We start from the raw sequence: 26,010 nt of genomic DNA on the forward strand, positions 1-26,010 counted from the left end.
CGTGCGTATAGCATTGGTTAATGTTAAAACCTTTACCACTTTTGTCTTGCTTTTGTCGACGGACCGTACGAAAAATGAAAATGCACGACCGTCTGTCATTTTTGTTGTCATGTTGTCACTTGTCAATTTTGTCGGTGTTTCGTCTCGGTGAAATTTATCGTATTTCTTGATTGTTTTGTATATTATGTGGTTCTTATTAGAAACTGATTCTTAGTGAAAGCAGTTAAATTTGATTATTTAGCAACAACTGTGAGTTTTTCTGTGTCTAATTTATGTGGTATTTAGTGCAATAAGCTTTTGTTTACACGTCTTCAACAGTATGTGGAATATATTTACAAAGGGGAGGATACAATCTGACAAAATATTGGGAAGGAGGATCTTTTGTTGTGGAACAATATAAATTTAATTAAATTTTAACATTCTTTACTTTACTAAAAGTAGAAAATAATTTTTAATTACTTTCCAATTAAATAGGTAATAAAAGAGAGAAAAACTTACCTGCATTAATTGATTCAATAATTTGTATTCGTCCCTGTTATTGGTACAATTGTTTATTACGTTTCCTCACTAATTGCGATTTCCGCAAGTTTAATAATATGTCATATCATGCCAACCCTTTATCTAACAGGAAAATAGTATTACAAATTAAAATGGATTCTTTTTATTTGTAGAAAATGCAAAGATGATTCCACTAAAAGATAATCAAGATGTGGCATCTTTTCTTGTCACCAAACATTCATGGAAAGGGAAGTATAAAAGGGTGTTCTCAATCGGGACTCATGGTATCACAACATACAACCCTGATCGTTTGGAGGTAACCAACAAGTGGTTGTACTCAGATGTAATCACTATATCATCAGCTAAACACTCAAACTCAGCAGCCAACCATGACTTCACCCTTGTGATGAAAAAAGATAAGAAAGTTGATTCTATGAAGTTTTCCTCGGAACACAAGTGTCTGATTCTAACAGAGGCATTCAAATATAGGCATTTGTTTGCTGAAAAGCCTAAGGATGTTTATGTGAGTATTGATTATTTGTTATAAACAAAAGTGTTACAAATTGTTTAATTTTCATTATGAATGCTGGCATATTATTACTACTTTTGTTACAGAGATACCAAGCTTACAAGCACCATTGGAGTGGCACTCGTCTTCCAGTAGTTTTAGAAGTGGGGCCATGCTCTCTAGAACAATTAGACCCAGCTACACACACATTACTAGCCAATTACCCATATAATGATATCCAAGGCTTACTCCCCGTGCGAGATGTGCCAGGTGGCTTCGTTATAGCCCTGGGAGGATACAGTCGGCTACACATGTTCTCTAACGCAATGGACCACCAAGGGATAATTAATAAAATGCTGGAAATGGCTAACCTAACACTCAATATAACGATTAAAGTTCTAACGGCTACAATTACATTGGACGATTATCACAATCAACGATTTGGGAAGTATAGGTATGTTTATTGATTTTTATGATGTACCCTTTTTTGGATTTACTAAAATGTATGCTACAAAAACTAAGTAATTTCACAATGAAAATTATCGCAATAAAAAAAAATGCAGTTTTGCAAATATTCATCCAAATAACACATATTTTTTAATATTTGTATATTTTGTATTAGTTGATTTACCAATCATACAACTTGTTTGTAGTAATAATTAATTATATAGAGTAGGCTATTATTCATGTGACCTTTCACATAGTTTATCTCTGCCTATAATTATCATATTAACATGTGCCCAAAATTTAGAATACAAAGATAATGAAATTCTATTTGTTTATGTTTGACTAGTCATGACCTGTGGGTTGACTTGCACTTGTGCATTTTGTTTTTTTTCTTTGATTACTATGATATATGATTCTCATAAAATGCTTGTTTATAGATTTGCAATTTGTTCTAGAACTATATTTTTTAACTACCCACTTTTATTCACACTTTAAATAAATAAATCAAATTTTAATTTGTTTGAATTGTGGTAATAATTGTATGAAATTAATATTGAATTTTGATTCAATCACTACAATTACAGTTACATAATTACTATTCCTAAATTTATTCTTAAAATATCTGTTTGTATTTATTTTCCAGTGGAGATCAACATCAGACCTCGTTAAGTGAATTCCTAGTACACAAAGTTAACCCCGCACGGCATATGGAGCCAATGAAACGAACACTGTGCCTTTCTGACACTTGTATTTTAGAGAGAGACCCACAGACATATTCTGTGAGTTTTTAAATATAATTATTTTATGTTATACCATTTAAATTTGTGTTTATGGATGGTGAGCTAAATATAATATAAGTAGAAATTTTTTGTGTAAAATTATAAATATCTAAAAAAACTTGCTCATCTGTTGTTATAGGTATTTTAACACTAATTAATATGTTTATGCAATGCGAATTGCGATTTCTTTACATTATTTCAATTTGCGATCATGAATTTAATATATTATTCATATTAATTATATAAATCTATGTGAAGTTTGATTATCTCTTAATTGTCCAGGTTGTGTGTCTTCGTCCACTCAGTGATGTGTTTGCGATGGTCCGTGATCCAGATCATCCACAAAAGTTTTCCATAGAATATCTTAATGGACAAGTGAGAACTTATCATGCTGGAGAGAGGTAAGTTAAGGTTTAAACTTTAAACAAAGATTTATTATTTCATTACAGGCACGATACAAAGAAAATGCATGTAAAAAAATCATCACAATATGTTCAAATAAAAATAAAAAACAAAATTCGTGTTTTATTTATTTTATTTACGTATTCTTAAAAATCTTGACGACTCGAGAATATATTACGCTCTATGTTATGTTAACTTGACTTTGAGCTACAAAATTATTTGGCGTTAACTGTCTTGTATGTTAAATTTTAATGTTAATAGATGTCCATGTATTATTTTTAGGGATGCCCTACTAGCCTCGTTATTAGACGGTGTGCGTTCAGCCGGCCAGCGCGACGTGCACGTGCGAATGTCTCGTACACCACGTGGTTACAGACTCGGACCACTACACCAGCCCGTTGATGAAGAGACAGAGTCTAATCATTTGCGGTTAGTAGATGATTAACAAAAGGCCTGTGTGCCGAGCATACGTGTCAGAAGTGAAACGTCTTTGACAAGATTCAAAGATTCCAAAATCGTCATCTTACTCCATGATTTGATAGCATTGCCATGAGCATTACGCGACCTTAAAATTACAGTGTCAACGCGCCTAAAGAAGTTTCACTTCAAAAGGAAAATGAAAGCAAATATAACTCTCCCCCTCCCTCCATAATATACTATACTATAGAATATTATAGATTAAGTTTTGTTTTGCTATTGATTTCTCAGAATACTACTTTTTAAATTTCAAAAATTAATATTTTTTTAAATTTATCAATATATTATGCATTTAGATGGTATTCAGCCATTTAAACAAGATTTATACTTTTTTTTGATACTGATATATTTTAAAGATATTCAATTTAACTAGTAAAGCATAAATCTTATATATAAAAATGAATCGCAAAATGTGTTGGTAAGCGCATAACTCGAGAACGGCTGAACCGATTCCGATAATTCTTTTTTTATTATATTCCTTGAAGTACGAGGATGGTTCTTATGTAGAGAAAACGTTAACATGTACCACGGGCGAAGCCGGGGCGGACCGCTAGTAAGTTAATAAAAATACTAGAAAAAGTGAAATATGTAATGTAATTATTAAAATAATTTGTTTTTTAGGTTATTCCAAAACCCAGTTGGCATGTCGCGTGTGGAGGTGATAGAAAGATTCAACGCGAACATTGGATACAGTGGACTCATTTATTCCGTCAGTCAGGACGTAAGATAATTAATTAATTATTGAAATTAATTTTATTTACTTATTATAAAAAAAATATTTACGAATCGATTAAAAAAAGCCTGCAATTACAAAAAATGAGGTTGCATATTATGTTGTATATATTTTCATTGCTAATATCTATAAATATCATTGATTGTTGGCTTAACATTGCACTGCTTAAGTTACCATGTGACAAGTTAATTTGGGCATGTTAATTTTGTGTTGTTGCCTTGTAGGCCCGTCCCCTGTTGTGGCTGTTTCTTACCTGGGATCTTGTAAGTCCCTTATGTTTTTTGTATTTGCAATATGTATTAATAAAATGGTTTTTATGGGAATCAATTTGAATGAAGATATGAAATTGCATGCAGTTTGGTTACATTTCATACAGTGTTTTTTATTTATTAACGGTTTTTTATATTATACTAGTCCTGGTTGTATATTACTAATGTGGGTACCCATAAAATGTTAGAATTTTGTTCAGTAAGTAAATATCATTCATAACAATGACTTAATTCAATATGTAAATGAGTTACACAACTTAAATATTCCATGTAGATTTTCTAATTGTGTAATGCTGTGATTCTTTGTTAATAACCATTCCACTAAAAACAAATCATGAGGGATCTAGATGACATGCCATATTGTTTATTTACGCGATCAAACCAATTCTAAGATAATGAATTATTTGAATCACAAAAAAGAGCGTGTGTGCCGAGCACACATGTCAGAAGTGAAACTTCTTTGTCAAGATTCAAAGATACTAAAATCGACGCCTTACTCCATGCCGTGACGGTATTGCCATGACGCGACCATTAAATTTTATTCTTAACGGGCTTAAAGAATTTCACTTAAAAAAAAGCTTCCGATAAAACTTGATGGAAATATTTTTTGTCGGCTATACTCCTATTAAATTTTCCTCTGAAGTCCAAATGTTCAGACATCTTATCTATTCCATTTGTCGACAGCGTCTATTCGCGGAGAACAAGGAAAAGCTGATAACGGGCGCGTTGAGTGCGCTCGTGAGCAGCGCTCCGTCGGGCTCGAACCTGACGCCGCGCGAGCTGGAGGCGCAGTTCCACGCGCTGCGCCGCCTGTGCGCGAGCAAAGTGGGCTTCGCTGCGTTCACCGCGCTGCCGGGGTATGTGTGTCGCTGTGTGCGGGGACAGGGTGCAGTTGATAATAATTTTTTTGACCACTACATATGCCCAAAAAAACAGGTTTTACTCATCAAAGTCCCCTCCTACTGGTCTTAGCGTGATGATATATAGCTTTCCTCAATAAATGAGCTAATAATCCAACTCTGAAATAATTTTTCAAATCGGAACCCGTAATTACTGATATTCGCGCATTGAAACAAAAAAACAAGCTTATAAATTTATAAAGAATAGAAAAAATTCGATCACGAGGCGGGACTCGAACCTTTCGCGCCATTCCGGGGCGGATGCCTGACCAACTCAGCCACCCGGAATGGCGCGAAAGGATGCGGGTTCGAGTCCCGCCTCGTGATCGAATTTTTTCTATTCTTTATAAATTTTTATTTATAAAGCATTTGAATGCCATAAAACCAAAAATATAAATTTAAAAAACAAGCTTTATAATATTAGTATAGCCTTTTTGCACTAGGACCGATATAGATATACTTACCCATCGCATTATTGTCAGCTTTATGTTCCTTTACAGCAATAATATGTCCGTATGCACAGGTTCCGCGAATGGATAGGTTCAGCAGTGGTATCAGCGCTGCGACGCGAGTCAGCGGCGTGTTCCCACGCGGCGCTGGAAGCTGTGTGTGCTCTTCTACAGCCGATGCATGCTGAACCGGATCTCAGACAGGAACAGCTGAATAAGGCCAGCATGCTTGCGTCGCAGGCCTTCCTGGACGGATTGTTGACTATGTGGGCGCAGCATATTGTGAGTATCGCTGAAATTTAATGAAAATTCTGTAGAAATATGCGCAGAATAAGTGGTTTATATATAATAGTAAAATGCCTGACCCGGCCTGAACTGGAAGCAATGCAACGCAAATTAATAGGCTAATAATTAATATCTCGAAAATATATTGATTTAAAATTATATTCATTTTCTTTTAGATGGCAGGTAGCGGAGCACTAGTCGTAGGCGCCATGTTAGATTTCTTAACGTTCTCATTGTGTGTGCCGTACAGTGAAACAACAGATGGCAAACAGTTCGACCAACTGTTGGAGATGGTGGCGACACGAGGACGAGTTATATTCCGACTTTTTGAGGTAAGATAAACTAATTAACGGGACTGAAAGTTCCATATTCATTATTAAAATTATCATCATCACCATCTTCATCATTTATGTGTAAAAACATCTTTGTTGTTCATCTTTATAACCTACTAGCTTTCCACCCGCGGCTTTGCCCGCGCAGTCAAAGAAAAACGTTCCCGTTCCCGTGGGATTTCCGGGATAAAACCTATCCTATGTCCCGGGGTAAAAAGTAGCCTATGTCCTTTCTCGGGTATCAAAATATCTCTATATCAAATTTCATGCAAATTGGTTCAGTAGTTAAGGCGTGATTGAGTAACAGACAGACAGAGATACTTTCGCATTTATAATATTATAGTATGGATCTATCGTAATTCGTAACCTTTAAAAATGTGTATGGTCCTTCGAGTCTGTTCAAATTTCACCAAAAATTCCATTCCAGCACCCGTCCCACGCGATAGTGAAAGGCGCGGGGCTCGTCACCCGCGCGCTAGTCGAGGAGGGCAGTGGTGGGGTCGGCACCAGGATCCAGGCACTGGCACTAGCTGAGGCGGCACTTCCGCGGCACCTGCTGACGGCGCTGTACGAGGGGGCGCGCGCGGGGCTGGCGCGGCTGCACCACCGGCACCTCGCGCGGCACCTGGTGGCGCTGTGGCTGGTGGACCACGCGCCCGCTGCGGATCTGCTCAAGCGGATCATGGTGAGTGCTGGGACAGGTGGAAAACAAAGGTATATTAAAAAAAAAGACGTGTGGCACTCGAGGACTGCCGCGATAAAGCATTGCATGCTATGCCTTCAAGCCGCACCTCCGTGCCCGTCGGAGTGGGGAGCGTGAGGTTTTTTCGTTACGGAATTTCTGGATTCGGTCCCCGCGCTCAAGGCCCGCGATAGAAGCTATACAATAGCTTAAAAACGTGTGTGTCTACGTCCGATAGAAGTGACCAACTAATCAGGGAAATGGGAAGCTTGAATCGTTACGTAGCGATACGGTTTACCTTCCCATAAGAAGTTAACACTAAAAAAAAACGGAAAATATGAATGATTAAAAATTATATGCTTTCATTATACTATTTCTCAATTCGACATATACAAATTGTTAAAATCAAATTTTTGTTTCAGCCATCCGGTCTACTCGCATTCTTAGAATCAGCAGAGAGTCCCCCTGCGGCCGCGTTAGAAGAGGAAGCGATACAGGAACGAGACAACTTGCAACTTGCGCAAGCTGTGGCACGACCACGACCTAAGCATTGGGAGGCTGTGAAATACGTTGAGAAACATTTAGAGGTGAGTTTGAAAACTGGAACTTATGAAATAAACTGTTTTTTGTTTAATTTAACGAAGATGTGGTAGAAGCACACCACAATAATCAACTTCCTATAATATGTTTTGGTTATGTCCTATGAGTAAATCTAACATACGTAAAACTTTTACTACAAATGCGGTTCGGCCTATCAAAGTTTGTAATATTCGGACCTCGCAGCACTACATACTACTAAAAAAATGTGTGCGTATACTAGTGTACACACGTAAGAAGTGAAACTTCTTTATGACCTTATTTTTCAATATCAAAATAATTTACTATATTCAACTTTACAGAAATACGTCGAATCACGCGTGGTAGGGATAAGAAAAAGATGGCGCGTAACGGAAAAATGTCACGCATAACGAAAAAATGTTACACTCAATTTTTTTCTAACCCCGATAAAGAAGTTTCACTTCAAAAATTTCTAGTACCAATACGTTTTGATCCTTCGAGTACATTTAACACGTAATCCACAGCACTACGCATCACTAGCGCTCCAGCACTGGACGCAACGTGATCGAAGCAGTGACACTCACAAGGGAAAAACATACACAAATACTGTTTTTATTACCAATATGCTTTGGTCCTTCGAGTACATCTAACAATGACAATTTTCAGTATTACGCGTCGCTGGCATTCGCATTTTAAAATTAAAAACCATTAAATTTACTTTATACTAGTGTAGTGTGTATGATGCATACTATAAAGCATACATATTATTGTATATGTTTATTTTGTACATTTTTCAATGTGTTAGTATTGCCTTATTTTTGCTCACCCACATCATATTGTTAAATTTCCTCTGATTGTTGGGTTGCCCGGTAGATATCGCTACCTAGCGATAAGGCCGCCCTTTGCTGTTTCTGTAGTATTGTCTTTGTTATATGTATTTTCAATGCAATAAAGTATAAGAAATAAATAAATAAAATAAAGCTATTATAATTGGTATATATTTTGATCCTTCGAGTACATACACGTAACCCACAGCACTACGCATCACTAGCGCTCCAGCACTGGGCGCAACGCGCTCGTGGCGCAGACGCCCGCAAGGAGGCGCAGGCGCGGCCGGTAGTGTTGCGCAGGCGCAGAGAGAGGCTCAAGTCGACGGCTAACTGGCCGCTATTCTACTACCAGTTCCATCGCGATCATGCGCTGCCCAATCTTATATGGAATCATACGGTGAGTCACTTTATGTTTAATGAGAGATGATGATGTATGTATATCGAATTTAATCGATCATGAAATTTGGTTTTTACACGCTTTATAGTAGCTTCACCTGTATGTTTGTAACCGACTGTATGTTTGTAACCGACTTCTTTGGGCGCGATTTTGACCCACTTTAAACGGCCAGATTTCGTTCAAACTTTGTAGATTTATTGAGGACCGATGACAATACAATAATTTGATAAAATTTTCTATTTTTTAGTTCGGTTTTCTATGAAAAGCGTGTTTTTTAGTTTTTTTAAACTACATATTATTTATATATTGTGGCCAATTATTTATTATTTTCTAGTGCCTGATTTATGTTTTCTAACTTTTGCACTGTTTATCAACGTATCAACATTTTTTGGTTGTAAAATCGGTAATAGCACCGTTTCATCATTAAAAGTATGTGTGTATGTTATTTTGTATGTTTGTCACATTACTAATGAAATAAAAATAATTTCATTAGTAATGTGACAAACATACACAGTCGTTTCACTTTTTTCAAAAATATTTGTTGTAACAATCAATCACTTTTAGACCAGAGAAGAACTCCGAAACGCAATAGAGAAAGAGCTTCGTGACTTCACAGCGGATAGAGAAGTAGCTGGTAACACGCTCACATCGTGGAACCACGCGGAATTAGAGGTCCATTATCAGTGCTTACAGAACGAAGTCAAAATTGGCGATTATTATTTACGGATACTGCTAGAGCAAAAGGACAACGATGATAGTCCTATAAGGAAATCGTATGTATTTTTATGTTAAAATAAAGTTTTTTCACATACTTCTACCCTCACAAGTCCTTAACTAATTTTTATACTTTTTGCGTTTACTTCACTATTCTTGTAAATCTATAGATCTTTTAAATATGCATTCATTGACTAAAAATTCTTACCTCATTTCATATCACTCCCACTGTATTATTGTTTTGTTTTAGATATGAATTTTTCAACGATCTCTATCACCGATTCCTTTCCACTCCAAAAGTAGAAATGAAATGCATGTGCCTGCAAGCGATGACCATTGTGTACGGGAGGTATTATGAGGATATCGGACCCTTTGCGGATACTAAATATATTGTGCAAATGTTAGATAGAGTAAGTTGACTTTTGTGTGTTTGTAATAAAAATAACGTAAATATTTGATAGTAAAATTTCACTACCAAATTTAGTCCTTCGAATCTTAGAATCAGTCTTTCAGTTTGTGAAATGTGTTGTTGTATTTTATTGGTAAAACCAATAAAGTAACATACATTTTTATGGGTATTTATAATATTATGACCAGAAATTTTGGTCCTTTGAGTCTTTTAAATGTGTTATATTCTGATGCTAGTGATCGAAATTTTTTAATTAAATTTACTTATGTCACCTTTTAGACATGTGATAGAATGGAGAGAGATAGACTGGTGCAGTTCCTAGCGAAGCTAATATTACACAAGAAGAATGTTAGCGAAATTTTAGAATGGAATGGTATTAGGTAAGTGTTTTTAACACGCATTTATAAGGTTCACTTGTATGTTTGTTTCTAAGCTACATGTTTGTATGTAATCTCTCTTGTAGACTCAATTTTGATCCACTTTCTACTGACGGATTTAAATCAAACTTTGTACACTAATCCAGGATCGGTGATGATATAATCAATTTATGATTTTAAGCCTGTTATTGTAAGCTAAAGTAATGATTTCCGACATCATTTATATTAAATATACTTACATATACATATTATAATGTTGTAAATGGTAATTTATACTGTATTTTGTCCAGGATTCTAGTGGATCTAATGACGCTTGCACACTTACACACGTCACGTGCGATGGTCCCAGCTCAATCTAATGTGATAGAGGGACCAGCGGCTAACACGGACGGAGATCGCGAGTGGTACTACAACGTGGAACAGGGGGACAAAGTTGTTAGGAAGGGACCAGTTAGTTTTAAACAGGTAAGCTATATGTATATCTATATATTCAATAAAGTTGTAGATGATAAGTGTCTGTAAAGTTGTAGATGGTTAGTGTCTGTACCTATGTATCAGCAACATGTCGCAACACGTCACAACACGCAGCAACATGTCAACACGCGATAACAGGTGCAACACTTCACAATACGCAGCAGCACGCTACGACACGTAGCAACAGGCCACAACACGCAATAACAAGCGACAATGGGCGTAACACTGCACGACACACAGTAACACGCGACAAAACAAAACATGTCGCAATTCATCTTTTTTTCTTCACACAACGCCAGGAGTAACAAGCGACAACACGCAGCATCACGCCATAATACTCAGCAACACGCCACAACACACAGCAACACGCGACAATACGTAGTAACACTTACATACATAGCACAAAAGATGGTAGTACGCCGCGCTGCAACACTCAGCAACACGGAAATCGTAACCGGAAAACGAAGCTGGACGTTATTTTCAATTGATATTGGTATTTTACTTCGTAATAATAATGAAAATACGCTGATTTGCAATTATTGTATGTATGCCCAAAGGAAATGTATTTCTTATTTTCCAGTTAAAAGAGCTATACAAGACGGGGGAGATCAACAACAAGACGAAGTGTTGGGCCAACAGCATGGAGGGTTGGCGGGCAGTGGCCGGCATCCCGCAGCTGCGCTGGAGCGTGGCGGCTCGGGGCCCGCCCGCGCTCACAGAGACCGAACTGGCCGCTACTGTGCTCGACTTGCTCATCACTTGCACCAGATACTATCCCAGCAGGTGCGGACACTGGCCAGTGGCAAGTGGCACATCTATCGGAGTTGGACATAAAAAAAACACATGATTCGCTCGCGTAAATGTTATGACGATTCAGAAGTGCTTTTATAAGAAGTCTTATTGAATAAATAAATGTTTGAGTTTGAGTTTCTAAAGAAGTGTATATGTCCATAAAACAAAAATGTTTAGACACTAAAATATATGTTCATTTCAAAGTCTTCAAAAAAAGAGCGTGTGTGCCGAGCACACGTGTCAGAAGTGGAACTTCTTTGGCAAGATAAAAGATACTAAAATCGTCGCCTTACTCTATGACGTGACGGTATTGCCATGGCAATAGTGACCTTGAAGTTTTACTCTCAACGCGCCTAAAGAAGTTTCACTTCAAAACATGTGTCATAGTTGTTTGTAAATGATTGAAATTTTGTTTTATTTGCAGAGATGAAGAGGAAGCTGTGATACGACCACTGCCAAAAGTAAAAAGGTTACTGTCAGAACCGGCTTGTTTAGCGCATGTCGTGCAACTTTTGCTCACATTTGACCCGATTTTAGTTGAAAAAGTGGGTATTTTATTTTCATTTTTTTTCTTTAATTGTATAAATTTTATTAATTTTTCGTTATTTTTCAGGTTGCAACACTCCTATACGAAGTTATGCAAGACAACCCAGAAATTTCGAAATTGTATCTGACCGGCGTATTTTACTTTATGCTTCTATACACTGGATCAAATTTACTTCCAATCGCGAGGTTCCTAAGACTGACTCACATGAAACAAGCCTTTAGATCAGATCAGGTAATTTTACAATATTGAATGATATAGATTTAATTTTAGGAACTAATGAATCTCCTTTCATTTTTTTTTGTTGCGAGTGTGTCAAATAATATTATTGTTGTTTTAGTCCAGTTCGGACATAATGCAGCGATCGATCTTGGGCCAATTATTGCCTGAAGCAATGGTGTGCTATTTGGAAAATCATGGCGCGGAGAAGTTTGCGCAAATTTTCTTGGGCGAGTGGGACACGCCTGAGGCTATTTGGAATTCTGAAATGAGGTAAACACTTCTTTTTTTATGTTTTTTTTTTTCATTTACTTAGGACTTGACTTTTTGATGATTGATTTAAATTGTAATTGAATCTGCTATTACAAACTTTTAATTAAAATATATATTGTCTTTATTTGCGGAATGTAGTTACAAAGATGTAGGTATAAATTATACCTGTTTTTTTTACATTCTGCTCGTAGTTGAGCGTGCAAATATAATCTAAATTATCACTACATAGTATAAAACAAAGTCGCTTTCTCTGTCCCTTTGTATGCTTAAATCTTTAAAACTACGGGTTTTTAATGCGGTTTTTTTAATAGATAGAGTGATTCAAGAGGAAGGTTTTAGTATATAATTTATTAGGTTTTAGACAAAGCGGGCGAAGCTGCGGGCGGTAAGCTAGTAAATCATAATTAAATAATATGAATTTGAAAATATAATCACCTCATCGTTTACCTATTTTAACCCATTGAGCCCCGAACGGCCCGATCGGTCCACGACACAATAGATTTTCTATTGTGTCTGTGATTCCGGGGCCTGAGTTATTAAACAGGTCGACTATAAATAATATTCATATATCCAGGCGGATGCTAATAATGAAAGTGTCAGCACATATCGGCGAGTTCACGCCCCGACTGCGGGCACATATAGCAGCCCGCTACCCGTACCTGGCGGTCCCGGCCGTGCGCTACCCGCAGCTGAGCCGCGAGCTGTTCTGCAACATGTTCTACCTGCGCCATCTGTGCGACGCGCAGAGATTCCCCGACTGGCCCATACCGGACCCGGTGAGTGTTGTTTAACCGACTGCAAAAAGGAAGGAAAGATATCTTGTCAGAAATTTTCTTCTATATGTTTTTTTTAAGTTTGGCTGTAAACGGATCCAATATCGTATCGTCATGAAACTTATTTGTAGTAATTGATAATTAATTTTCTTGTGTTTGATTTAATACGAGTATTATACCTTGAGAAATTAAAAATTTTAACGGATTTTAAACGCGATCTATTCTTCATATTATTATCCCGATAATAACGAATAAATCAAATCTCGTTATAGTGAACAAGTACCTTCTAGAGAAGCGTGTACCATCTTAGACCACATCTCAGCTTAACATCATGCGAGATTGTGGCTTCCCTATTCGCAATAAAAAAAAAAATTGGTTGTCTGTATAGTCGGTTTACTGACGATACACGTGACAACGTCTTAAGGCCGATTGTGCTTCTTTGTCGCTCGTTCCGCGCCCTCGCTTGCACTTCAAACCTTACATGGAACGCCTCAGAGCGAGGTAACGCCGCTATTGTTCCATATTGTTGTGTACAATCTTATTAAACTACCACTTTTTCCACAGGTCGGACTCCTCAAAGACGTGCTCGAAGCGTGGCGTCGCGAAGTGGACAAGAAGCCCGCGTCCATGACGGCAGAGCAGGCCTACACGGCGCTCGGGCTGAGCGGTGGGCCACAGGACGAAGCGGCCGTGCGCAAGGCGTACTACCGGCTTGCACACCAGTATCATCCCGATAAGAATCCGGAGGGACGGGTATGTGGATCGTTATGTTACATTTTTGAAGTGAAACTTCTTTATCAGGGTTAGAAAAAAATTTAGTGTAACATGTTTCCGTTACGCGCCATCTTTTTCTTATCCCTACCACGCGTGATTCGACGGATTTCTGTAAAGTTGCATATAGTGAATTATTTTTTGAAAAATAAGGTCATAAAGAAGATTCACTTCTTACGTGTGTACACTAGTACACGCACACATTTTTTTTTGTTGAAGAGAAGAGTGAGAATGTATCTTACATTTTAGTGAAGCGCGTTCTATCTTGAGCCTCATCTCAGTGTACCACATGGCGAGAACGTGGCCAAGGGCTTCCCTATTGTACGAAAAAAATAATCAATTAATATAATGTTCTTTGTGATTTCTTATTCAACATCGGATGCTGCATGCAGGCCGCTGGTGACAGGTCGTACAGGAATTCCTTGAGGGAGGCCTTTGTCCAGCAGTTATGGACGTCCCAACTTTTAAAATTCAACTTCGTAGAGTCGCAGATAATTCTGTAGTTGTGTCGTAGTATTTATCACGACACATTTAAATGCGCGTCTATCTAAAAATTATCCTATTATTTAGCTACACATATGTTACTTATAGCTAGCAAAAAATATGCAAATTATAAAATGTTGGGAATTATTTATTCAGTACATATATAAAAGTTTGTATATTATACTTTTAAGGATAGATAACAAACTTGTCCTTTTTCTTCAGGATAAATTCGAGGCTGTGAATCAAGCGTACGAGTTTCTGTGCAGTCGAAACGTATGGACGGGTGATGGTCCCAACACTAATAATATTTTGCTCATTTTACGAACGCAAACTATTCTCTTCCAAAGATACTCTGAAGGTAAGAATTATGTATGATATTGCAGCAATAAAAATGCTTGAAATTGTAAATTATATCTGATTTTATCACTGTTATTACAACTGTTCTTCTTATTTATTTTTCTTTGTAAAAAAAGTACAACTGTTAGTGGGTTAAATTGTAATGGTATTTCCGTATCACGGCAAAAGTATGCTGTCTTAAAAGCATTAAGGCGTGCAGTTCAGTTTTCTCTTTGCCTTGGTTTTTTCCTCTTGTTAGGTTAGTGTGTAATGATGTAAGTGTGTTTGTGTAAGTGTGTAGGTGCAATAATTGTTAAGCTTAGTTGTCATATTAGAATGTACATCAAATTTTGCGTTTACGTAGTACTGGCTCCGTACAAGTACGCGGGCTACAAAGCATTACTCCGCACGGTGCGGCTGGAGACGGAGGGCGAGCAGCTATTTGCGGAGCGCGACGCTTCGCTCGCTCTGTTGCCCGCTGCTGCGGAGTTAGCGCACGCCACGCTAGCGTGCTCTGCGTTGAATGCTGAGGAGCTGTGCAGGGAGGGCGGGCTGCAGGTACGTAATAATTAGATACTGGTGGTCATCTTGAATAACAGTTTTGAAATAGATTTTTTTGACGAGGAATTTGTCAAAGGGCAAAATGTGCAAATGTAATGCTTTATTTCATTGTACATGTGCGAACCGAGCAAATTGACACGTTACAACACCTATATTAATTGTAACTGCATTCTTGCAGATAAATGTAATTTGAATTTGAATTTTTGTAATTTTGCAGTGCAATCTATTTAATGCGTTACCTTTATCAACTATTTGCTTCCATATTCTATTAACCCATTGACCACTGAACGGCCCGATCGGGCCGAGACACAATAGATTTTCTATTGTGTCTGTGATCCGAGGACTGACGGATTAAGGGCTGATTTTTCAATCCTTGGTTAAAACTTATTCATCGAATAACATATTAAACTATCATTTCAAAAATATATTATATTTTACCGTATTTGACAGTATACAGGTTACATTTTAAAATGTTCGTGTAATACTTTATTGGGCGGATAAATTTTAACCAACGATTGAAAAATCGGCCCTTAATTTTGTGACTGTAGTAATTTTATTGTGATATCACATTTTCTTCACACAAACTGGCTATTTATTAAAAAAAATCAATAAAAAAAATTCTCAAAAAAATGTATTTAATTATTCTGTCTATCAGGTGTTAAGCGAAGCTCTATCCCGCTGCGTGTCAGTGCTGGGCGGTGCAGACGCGCACAGTACCGCGGCGCGGGTGTGCGCGCACTGCGCCCGCAGCTTCGCGGTGGCGGCCGCGTTCCCCGCGTGCCGAGCAGCTGCCGCCGCGCTGCCGCAGCTCGCGGCAGATCTCGTGCCGCTGCTTAAACGACCCGTGAGTGTAAAAAAATATCAATATAAAAAAATTCACAAAAATTTTGATGGATGAATATCACAGCACGTGCGAAAACAATGAAACGCTAATTGAATATATTAAAATATTTATTTATTTATTCGTAGTAAAAAAGTTATACATACAGATGAACTGTTTACCACGCTACAACTGAAAAGGTGTATGGACTCAGCATTTGGAGAAATCAGTAACCAAAAGGCCAATGCTTTCACTGTTTTTAAGCCATAGCCTGTCTCATACGATTCTTTTCCTTTAGTATTTACAAATTCAATTATAAATAATGAAAAACAATAATCTTTTTGTTCCTTAGCAACTGGGCGACACAGCATGCGCGGGCGCAGAAGCAGTAGCGGCACTAAGCGCAGAAGCACAGTGTCGCGCGGCGCTAGCAAGTGCGGGCGCATTGCACGCACTTTTACCCCCCGCATTGCAGTACGACTACACGCTCACAGAGAGCGGTATGGACACGGAGCAGGCGAGCAGCAAGCAGGTCAGTTATCAAACTATATTTATTTATTTATTTGGTCAACCAACATTTGTTTACAATGATTCTTAAATATAAATATTAACATAGTTCTTGCGATAAAGTAGATAACAAATAATTAGAGGTAAATACAGCATGCGCTAATTATACAGAGCTATTTCTTAGAAATACAATACAACTTATTATTATTATTATCAGAACAAGAATTATTTAAATAATAGATGATGAAAAAATTTAAGGTTTCAATTTTTGTATATCCTTCAATATCAAATGGAGCTTAATATTGTGATATTAAAAAAAAATCGAAAACGCTTTCGAATGGTCAGAATTGTACAAATTGAGATGGGACGATCTGGAAGGCACTACGTTACAAATAAAAAAGAATCAACAAAATTGGTTCACTCAGTCGAAAGTTCTGAGGTCACAAACCCAGAAAAAGATACAATCGAATTGAGAACCTCCTTCTTTTTTCGAAGGTAAAATAAGTAGTTTAATTCCCCTGGACCCATTCCAAAAATACCATCCACAAAATTCCGTAACATGTTTGAATTTTCACAGCCATTTAGCTAATAAAATTTTCCCTTTCTACAGGAGATCGCCAATCGTCTATCAGTACAATGCGTGCGTGCTCTAGCGGCGTTATATGGACCGCACGAACAGCCTTCGCCGATGGACGAAAATATAAGAAACGCACTGCATTTGTTACTCACACCGTATCTGTGTGCTAAGCTGGCTGATCCTGATACGCACGAGGTAAGTACTTAGAAAACACCATGTCGTGTATATAGGAGCATCTTCAATAAAGCTATTAGAATTATTAGGATAATAGAAGATTCACCTATTTACAAGATCTCATTTGCAATATACTATACATGTGATTGTTTACAAAAAAGAGCTGCTTTAAACAATCGTTGAAGTAAATTGAAAACATGACAATTTGCTATAAAGAAAATTAATTTAATTTATTGCATTGGCATCACGGTAACATTAAAACCATTCAAAATTCTCCATTTTAGAGCGACACGTTTATCTACATTTTTTAATTTGTTTATGATTTTTTAATTCCTCAAGGTTCCCTATATATTGAAAAATATTCTACACAACTAACCTCAAAAAATTTAACTTTACTAAAACCAACCACCAATTTCAGTTGCTCAAAATCCTCACATCAAACTGGAAGACACCCTATCTAATCTGGGACAACAGTACCCGCGCGGAACTACGCGAAATGTTACGTGACTATCGCGCGTTTGAGGACGAACCGCTTGTGCGTCCGTTCGTGTACACGGCGCATGAGGGACTGTTGCTAGTGGGGGGAGTGTACCTGCATATATATAATGAACAACCGGAGTTTAGTATTGAGGTAAGCTATGTTTTAAAATCAATGATATGTAAATATAAAAAAAAAGACGGGTTGCACTCCGGGAGTGCCGGCAGAAGTGAAAACTTGATTATTAACGTTGAGCATGTTTGATATTTTGGAATGGTATCCGTCTTACGCTTTTTCGATCAGGTCACGTGTCCTGGCGCGAGTTTAAGATTTTATACCCATTACAGAAAAAGTGCTCAACGCCGCTAAAGATGTTTTCACTTCAAAAATTTTGGTACCTTATGGTGTATTATAAAGAAAAAAGTCTGAGTGTATATTGAAGCAAAGTTTAAATTTGGCAAGTGATTTTGTGGTGGTGTCAATCTAAGTATCTAAGATGCTGTCTAATGTGCATAATGTATTTCTTTTCACGTTGTTGTTTTTTAATTATGTATATTATTTTTGTATACATACTTAAAATGCATACTTTTTTGTGATCTAGTCAATAAACCTAAGTGTCCTTTTTTTACAGAATCCTCAACAATTCGTTTTAGATTTGTTGAAGTTTGTAGAAGAAGAAATACAATACGATTTAACAGATGAAAGAGCTGAACACATCACACTTGCTTTGAACTCTCTCGCCAACTGTATAATAAAAAATCCAGGTAAGTGGGATAAAGCATACACTTAGACTTTTTAAATATTTTATTTTTTATCAGGGAATAGTGTAATTAGTCATTACAGTGCATAGCACATTCATGGAATCATATCATTTCGGGATTTATTTTGTTAGCCAATTGAAACTAAAAGTTCATCTTGTCACCACATGATAGCGTAGCGGTAGCTTTCATTCGTGCAAATCGACACTGAACCTTGTTTAAATTATGATAATGTTTAATTTAGATTGACAAATTTTTATGATATTTATATTATGATTAACTGCAGTCGTACGACTGACATTGCACCTTATTTAAAGGGGAATTATAAAACGAGCGAACAAAAAAAAACTTTGCGACTGATGATGACATACTGTTTTAATAACTTGAGCGGTATGAATTTGACTAAGCGAAAAATTAACTAAACTGACGACGAATATTGATTTATAATAAAATCCAGAACGAGCTTACAAAAAGTGGATTGTGATAAATCCATTTCAGATATTAAAATGTTATCCGAGCGACTTCATTACTAAGTGAGCGACTGGAAATACAGAGAGGGCAACTTCAATATTAAGATAGATTCGATTTTTCTAAGTGAGGTTATACTTAGCGAACTACTAAAAAGTTCACTTTGAGCAAAGTTTTGTAAGCTACTTTATTAATGATTATTGGTTACTGATATTCTATTTGAGGGCTTATGTTTTTTATTTTGATACGCTTTTTTAATGAAAACTACAGATTTTTATATGCGCGCGAATTCGAATGGGGGCGGGGCGACGAATCGACTGGCAAAAAGGATCGTGCGTCTGTCCCGAATTTTTCAATAGATATGAGGTGTTCTGGCCATATCGTAGATTTGCTCATTTCATGAAATGGCCAACATAGTTTGATCGTCGTTATCGTGTCGATTTGGTCATCGACATTTGGCCAGATCGTATAAAATATCTTAGAGAGTCCATAAAACATTAAAAATTCAGAATATTTTAAGTTAGTGCCGCGGTAGCGCCGGCGAATACCAGAAGCGAATGTTTTTTTCAATAGAAAACAGTTAGGTTAGGTTAGGTTAGACTTTAATAAACAACGCACGAGCCGAGCGAGCAAAGCGAGCGTGCCGCGGCAGCGGCCGGCGAGTGCCAGAAGCGAATCGCTTCTAAAAAACAAACAAAAATGGTCGCATTTCGTGCATGCATATTACTTTATTTTTACGGAGTTCATCGTTTTATTTAATTACCCTTATATTTCAATAATAAAATTGCTCAACTAATAGAATAGTGTTTCTTCAAATAGTTATTTCATATTATTTTTATTTTTTAAATGTGAGCTCATTATACTCTGCTCATTAGTGTATTTTTCAAAGTGGTTTTTGTATTCGAAACACTTCATTTAAGATAAAATGCCGCTCAGTATAAAAAATACATTTACCAAATATTGAAAAAAATGCAGGACGTAACGTTGACACTCAAACAAATGAAGCTGCTCATTTTGTATTTTAAGTAACTCAAATTAATGTTTGTAAGTTGCTGTTCTGTTGATTTCTCGTCACTCGAAGTCAGTCGCTCACTTAGTAATTCTATAACCCAAATTAATTAATTTTGACACTTAGAACTGTAATTTACAGTCACTCGTTTTATTGCTACCCTTATTTAAATAACGCAATGGCTTAATTTGGAACGTTTTCATATACATCTTGTACATCGGACGCGGTCAAATAAACTTTCTTTAGCGATTGACCGTCTGTCTATATGATGTCAATATATTTTTTAAATACTTGAAAACTCGCGTTCACTAACAGGTGTAGAGATTCAATGCAATGGTCAGTTCGGTCTGATCTTCGGTTTACTATCGGCACGTTCTCACCCGAGCGTGTCAAACGGCTAGTTACTTATACATATTAAAGAAAATGTCGTTTTTTTTAAATATATGTGTTTCAAATACAGGCGTAGAGATTCAATGCAACGGTCAGTTCGGTCTGATCTTTGGGTTGCTATCCGCACGTTCACACCCGAGTGTGTCAAGTGCGGCACTACGTTGCGTGTCTGCGGCTGCTGGGTGTCGTGAATGTGTGGAAGATGTGGCTGCTCATGGGCTGCTTGGGCACTTGTTGCCGCTGCTGCAGCAGAGTGATGCATTGGCTGCGCTGGCTGCTCTGCTCGCGAGCACTTCGCTGGTTCGCGAGGCGCTGGCTAAGGGTGAGTGTGTGTGGAAATGGGTACAAGTATAATCGTAGTCTCTTGTTATCTAGTATCCCCGGTTCATTAAAGAAAGGAATCTAAAATGTCGGTACTTAACATGTTGTCTCGCTTGCACAATAGTGTCGTTTATATTCACTCTTTTTCTCTATATCTGTCAACGTGAATACAAGCCGCCGTTAAAAATTCCTTTCTTTAATGCATCGGCTTATACACTTCATAGCGACGCCATCTCAGGAGCCTAAATCCATGCGAATGTTTTAGCATTCGTCGTAATTATGTGTTTGATGATTTTATGTTCTTCTCTATCAACAGGGGCTGTTATTTATTTGCTGGACTTATTCTGCAACAATAAAATGCCGGACATGAGAGAGAGTGCAGTGGATCTGCTAGCTCGCATGATGGCCGATAAGCTGCACGGTCCGAAAGTAAGAACTTTTTATTTTAGTCAATTGGATTTCGTAATAAACCAAATGCTTGTGATTATTTATTGAATAGAACAACAACTAATGTTCAAAAGACTGTTTGTTCAGTTTTCTTTTATTTTAGTCATTTTTTTTCGTTAAAAAGTTTATAACCTCACCCTTTCCAGTCCATTTCTTTATTTCTGTCATAAATGTTCTTCTTATTATCTTTATCCATTTCTATTACCTCTACAAATTAAAAAAAAAATGGTTGGTCGTAGTAACTTACCATCATGTGACCCGTGACATATAAAATGTTCTTTTTAACTAACTTAAATGAATGTATGTCGGTGGTAATTGGTAAAACTATGTACGACAATTCAAAAGTGCTTCTAGAAGTGTAATCTATCTATACATATATAATAAATCTGTAGAAGGGTCAATTCTGTACATTGAAAATATTGAAAAAATAAATAGCAGGGGGTGTTACTGAATCGATACCATACACAAATATTTATGTGATTAAAAAAATTTTTGTCTGTCTGTCTGTCTGTATGTTCAGGCATAACGTGAAATCTAACGGTTTGAGTTCGATAAAATTTGGTATAATTATATCTTATTATCCTGGGCATAAAATGGGATACTTTTTATCCTGAAAAAATACGTAGAAAAAAAATCTTAATTTTTCAGTTTTATAGACCTACATGCGGACGGAGTTGCGGGCGGAAGCTAGTAAAATGAATATATGTTTGAATTTGAGTTTATATGTGTGTGCGCAGGTGCGGCTGTGCATATCGCGCTACGTGCCGGGCGTGTTCGCGGAGGCGATGCGCGAGGCGGGCGGGCCCAGCGCCGTGCACATGTTCGACAGCGCGCACGAGCACCCCGAGCTCGTGTGGGGCGACGACGCGCGGCGCCGGGTGCAGGCGCATGTGGCAAGGCTCAGGGAACTGTGAGTAGCGACATCTAGTTTCAGGCATAGTGAAGTTTATAGCGGATGGTAGATATTTTTATAAACAGGTAAAGTAACCTATGCTATCCAAACAAATGTAGTATTCGTACACAATGATATTGATTTTTAAACATATTAATATTTTTTTATTGGGACTAGTTATTGAATTTGTATCTGGAACCAGAACCATTTAGCAGATTACAGTTTTAAAATATTGTGAATTTTTTTACTTTTAAAATGCAACATATTATCTAAATATAGAAATTATTTACATATTTTATATTTTTCCACAGACACTACGCGAAACAGATCCGCGACCCGTCCGCCACGTTCGAGGACCGCGAAGCAAGCGAGCGAAACGAAGCGCGCTGGGCGCCGCCCGGCGAGGTGGTGGTGGGCGACGTGTACCTCAAGCTGTACCTGCAGAACCCGCACTGGGCGCTGCGCTCGCCCAAGCGGTTCCTGCAGGAGCTGCTCAGTGAAACGGTCGCTGCGTTGGCTAAGGATACGTCTGAGGTACGAGCGACGTTTTTACGAAAATTTGATTATCTTTAAATTTTTCTGCACTACACTATAGTAACATTTGCTCATGTAACATTAATTGAAAATTGAATTTCCCCACTATTCTTTTTTGATTGAACAATTATGGAAAAAATAATAATTTTAAAGTTGTTTAATTTTTTCTTCAAGTCGAGAATTCTCAATTTTTCTGTAAAATATTGATCCCGCTAATTTATTCAGGTGAAAATTGAGTTTTATCCTTAATTTTGTGTTACATTGCAGGGCAGTCGCGGCGACGTGTGCGCACGTGCACTAGCAGCACTAGTACGCGCGCAGCCCGCACTGGCGGAGGCCGTGGCGCAGCTGGGCGAGCTGCCGCGGCTCACGCGCCTGCTGCCCGTGTGCCCGCGCCACGCCGTGCCCGTGCTCGCGGCACTCGCGCACACGCAGGTACGAGTACAAATACACTCATGTGTAACCATGTGGATACGCAGGCTAATACAAAACGCACAGAAACACACACGCACGCACATACGCATGCGAACATACGCACACGAATTTACGCACTCGAAAATATGCACGCGAACACACACGCAAACATACGCACGCGAACACACGCACATGAACACACGCTCGCGAACATACACGAACATACGCTCGCGAATACACGAACGCACATGCACGCACACACACACGAACATACGCACGCGAATATACGCACGCACACACACGCGAACATACGCACGCACACACGGTAATTATTTTTTGTTTTAATTATTTCAGGCGGTTGTGGTAGCGTTATCGCAAACGGAAGTAATGTCGGGGCTCAAGACTGCCGTGAAGACTTGCCGAGAGGTGATCGGGGGCGCGTGCGAGGCGCTCTCAACGATATTCAACAGTTCTGTGAATACGGACAAGTTGGTGTTGCAGGTGAGAAATATACTCGATTTTGCATTAATATTGCATATTCTAATCCTCTCTTCTCTTACGCATTATGATTTTTACTTTTTTAAAATGAAAGTTTTTTCTCTTTCTACGTGCAGGCGCTCGAAACGGATCTGGTGGGCGAGCTCATATCGATACTGGAGGGCGGCGTGGAGGGCGAGACGGCGGCGCGGCTCGTGAGCGCGCTGAAGGGCATGGCGCGCGCGGGGCCGCACGGCGAGCGCGTGCGGGCGGCGCTGGGCCGCTCGCCCGTGTGGCCGCACTACGCGGCGCAGCGGCACGACCTCTTCATATCGGCCGGCCACGCGCCGGCGCTGGCGGGTAACTATGTGTGCTATACGCGCGGGGCACATATTTTAAGAAAAATAAAATACACTTATCATTGAAACCATATTATAAGTCTTACTATCTTACTTCTGACTCGACTTTCACGTCACCATTGAACCGATTGTGATTATACTTGGCATCATAACATAAGCCAAGGAAATATTTGTAGATTCAGCCGCGCTTGCAATCGTGTCGCACAGCTAGTAAAATATAAAATTGTTAATTATGTAATTGTTTACAGCGGCCCCACACGCAGCGGGCTACCTCACAGCAGCGCCGATGTCGCTGCCCGCGCAGCCGCCGCCCATCGACTGACGCTCGCACACCGCCCTGCTCGCACACCCGCTTTAGTTCCACTCATACATACAAACACACACACACAAACACATTGTCGAGTTACAAGATAGTTGTTCTTAATTTAAACTTCCCCCCCCAAATACACACACACATACATTACAATGTATTCGTAACATAATGTGACAGTTACAAGGCAGGCATTAATTTTGTAGACACGCTTCACACACATAAATGTATTAATAATTACACACACATGTATTTTTGTCGTATGAACGTAAAATTTTGAGTTGCGTATCTAAATGTTAAATTGCATATGTCTGTACAATGTTGCTTTACATAACTTTTTTCTAACATGCTTACTAGTTAGAAGTTATACTTATCGTATAAGCCCCCCTAGTCAAGTGGCTTTCTGTTAGCGTAGCGTTCAATAGAATAGACTACGAATGTATGAGATTGACGTAAGCTATAGATACGTTTATCTACAGGTTACGTCAATCTCATACATTCGTAGTCTATTCTATTGAACGCTACGCTAACAGAAAACCACTTGACTAGGGGGGCTGGATCGTTGTCAATTCGAAACAATCTATGTATTGAAAATGAGTTAATGAATTCATAATAATTGTTTTAACTCTTTATTTTAATAAAATAACAATGCAATATACAAATTAGGCTAAACTGTATTCTGCAATAATACCAACTACTTACTTTGAACTGCCAGTGTGTATAACTTTATACTAAATACATTTTACAAATTATTATAAGTAAATTTGTCAAAAGATTTAGAATTTATGCTGCAGATATATTTGAATTTCCTTTTGTATTCCTACAATAATATTATGTTTGTTAAAAGTTTAATGTACTTATGTATAAATCGATATAAATATAACTATGATGAACGAGGTATTAGTAGCCAATATTGAGACTAAAAATCATTAAAAACTCAGGCCCCGGAATCACAGACACAATAGAAAATCTATTGTGTCGTGGACCGATCGGGCCGTTCGGGGCTCAATGGGTTAATCATATTTTATTGTTAATAGTATTAGCGATGATATTATTCAGTTTTCTTATGTTACCTTTTCGTGTGTACTCATATTGTATGTGATCTCTTATGTATAAGAAATTATTCCTTCTAATCTTAATTTTAATCGTGAAGTTATAGTCCTTCATTTTTTTATGATGTTTCTTGCCTGACTTCAAATGTATGATTTGATAAAAATTGTATATGAATATTTTTAAACACAATTTGTTAATGGTATCAGGGAGATTTTGTATTACAACGACGAATAAAAAGATTGCTATGTTTATAATATCACTTTATATTCCATTAAAATCATATCTAGTATTAAAAGGGACTTGTAACAATTAAAATACATATGAGTATATTTATATTACTTTAAAATTAAGAAGTGTTTATAAGTATTTAAATGGGAATAGAAACGGGATTCGGGAGAGTTTTAGTAAATTTCGAAATCATGAATGATGGTTAAATTCCATAATGATTTAATGTTCATTCAGATATCACATACATATTTTAGTTGGATAATCACAATTATGCTGTTCTTATAACCTAAAACGGTAAATTTTTCTTACGGACGTATGTTCTTTGAAATCTCTCATTGAAGATTTAAAATCTGAGTGTCCGTAAGAAAAGTCGTTATAGGAATAGCACATAAATATATGTAAAAATGTAAATGTAGCAATAAAGTCTCGCGTTAGCTATATACGAGTAAGTGTGATATTATTATAATATAATTGTTATACAGTGCACATGGGATAATTTCGTATGGCGGGTAATTTAAAAAAT

The 26,010-nt window shown here is 37.6% G+C and overlaps 1 protein-coding gene across 1 annotated transcript; it reads left to right on the top strand.

Annotated features, from left to right (window-relative positions):
- The first annotated feature begins 113 nt into the window (after nucleotides 1-113).
- On the top strand, nucleotides 114-24,262 carry Rme-8 (receptor mediated endocytosis 8). The gene is made up of 39 exons (XM_090110784.1): nucleotides 114-249; nucleotides 672-1,021; nucleotides 1,114-1,460; nucleotides 2,097-2,232; nucleotides 2,515-2,633; nucleotides 2,917-3,063; nucleotides 3,733-3,832; nucleotides 4,069-4,107; nucleotides 4,798-4,970; nucleotides 5,536-5,743; nucleotides 5,923-6,078; nucleotides 6,506-6,763; nucleotides 7,183-7,347; nucleotides 8,354-8,545; nucleotides 9,110-9,318; nucleotides 9,510-9,669; nucleotides 9,948-10,048; nucleotides 10,336-10,510; nucleotides 11,100-11,302; nucleotides 11,736-11,856; nucleotides 11,925-12,089; nucleotides 12,196-12,347; nucleotides 12,922-13,123; nucleotides 13,685-13,873; nucleotides 14,597-14,732; nucleotides 15,075-15,268; nucleotides 15,927-16,115; nucleotides 16,444-16,623; nucleotides 17,209-17,370; nucleotides 17,768-17,980; nucleotides 18,459-18,591; nucleotides 20,523-20,774; nucleotides 21,090-21,202; nucleotides 21,958-22,130; nucleotides 22,424-22,646; nucleotides 22,914-23,081; nucleotides 23,415-23,561; nucleotides 23,675-23,897; nucleotides 24,145-24,262. The coding sequence occupies exons 2-39, from the start codon at nucleotides 683-685 to the stop codon at nucleotides 24,216-24,218; spliced, it is 6,636 nt and encodes a 2,211-aa protein (XP_089966910.1). The 5' UTR covers nucleotides 114-249; nucleotides 672-682; the 3' UTR covers nucleotides 24,219-24,262.
- The last annotated feature ends 1,748 nt before the right edge of the window (nucleotides 24,263-26,010 follow it).

Source organism: Colias eurytheme, chromosome 16 (assembly GCF_061535395.1).
Source record: "Colias eurytheme isolate Ceu_HAF_F1 chromosome 16, ilColEury1 Martin Lab GWU primary, whole genome shotgun sequence".
Classification (NCBI taxonomy): domain Eukaryota; kingdom Metazoa; phylum Arthropoda; class Insecta; order Lepidoptera; family Pieridae; genus Colias; species Colias eurytheme.

Bases quoted from the DNA above. Each gene is read 5' to 3' on its own strand.
- Rme-8 (XM_090110784.1), top strand. From the start codon at position 683: ATGATTCCACTAAAAGATAATCAAGATGTGGCATCTTTTCTTGTCACC. The intron at 1,461-2,096 runs GTATGTTTATTG...TTTATTTTCCAG, and splicing joins CAACGATTTGGGAAGTATAG to TGGAGATCAACATCAGACCT. The intron at 10,511-11,099 runs GTAAGCTATATG...CTTATTTTCCAG, and splicing joins GACCAGTTAGTTTTAAACAG to TTAAAAGAGCTATACAAGAC.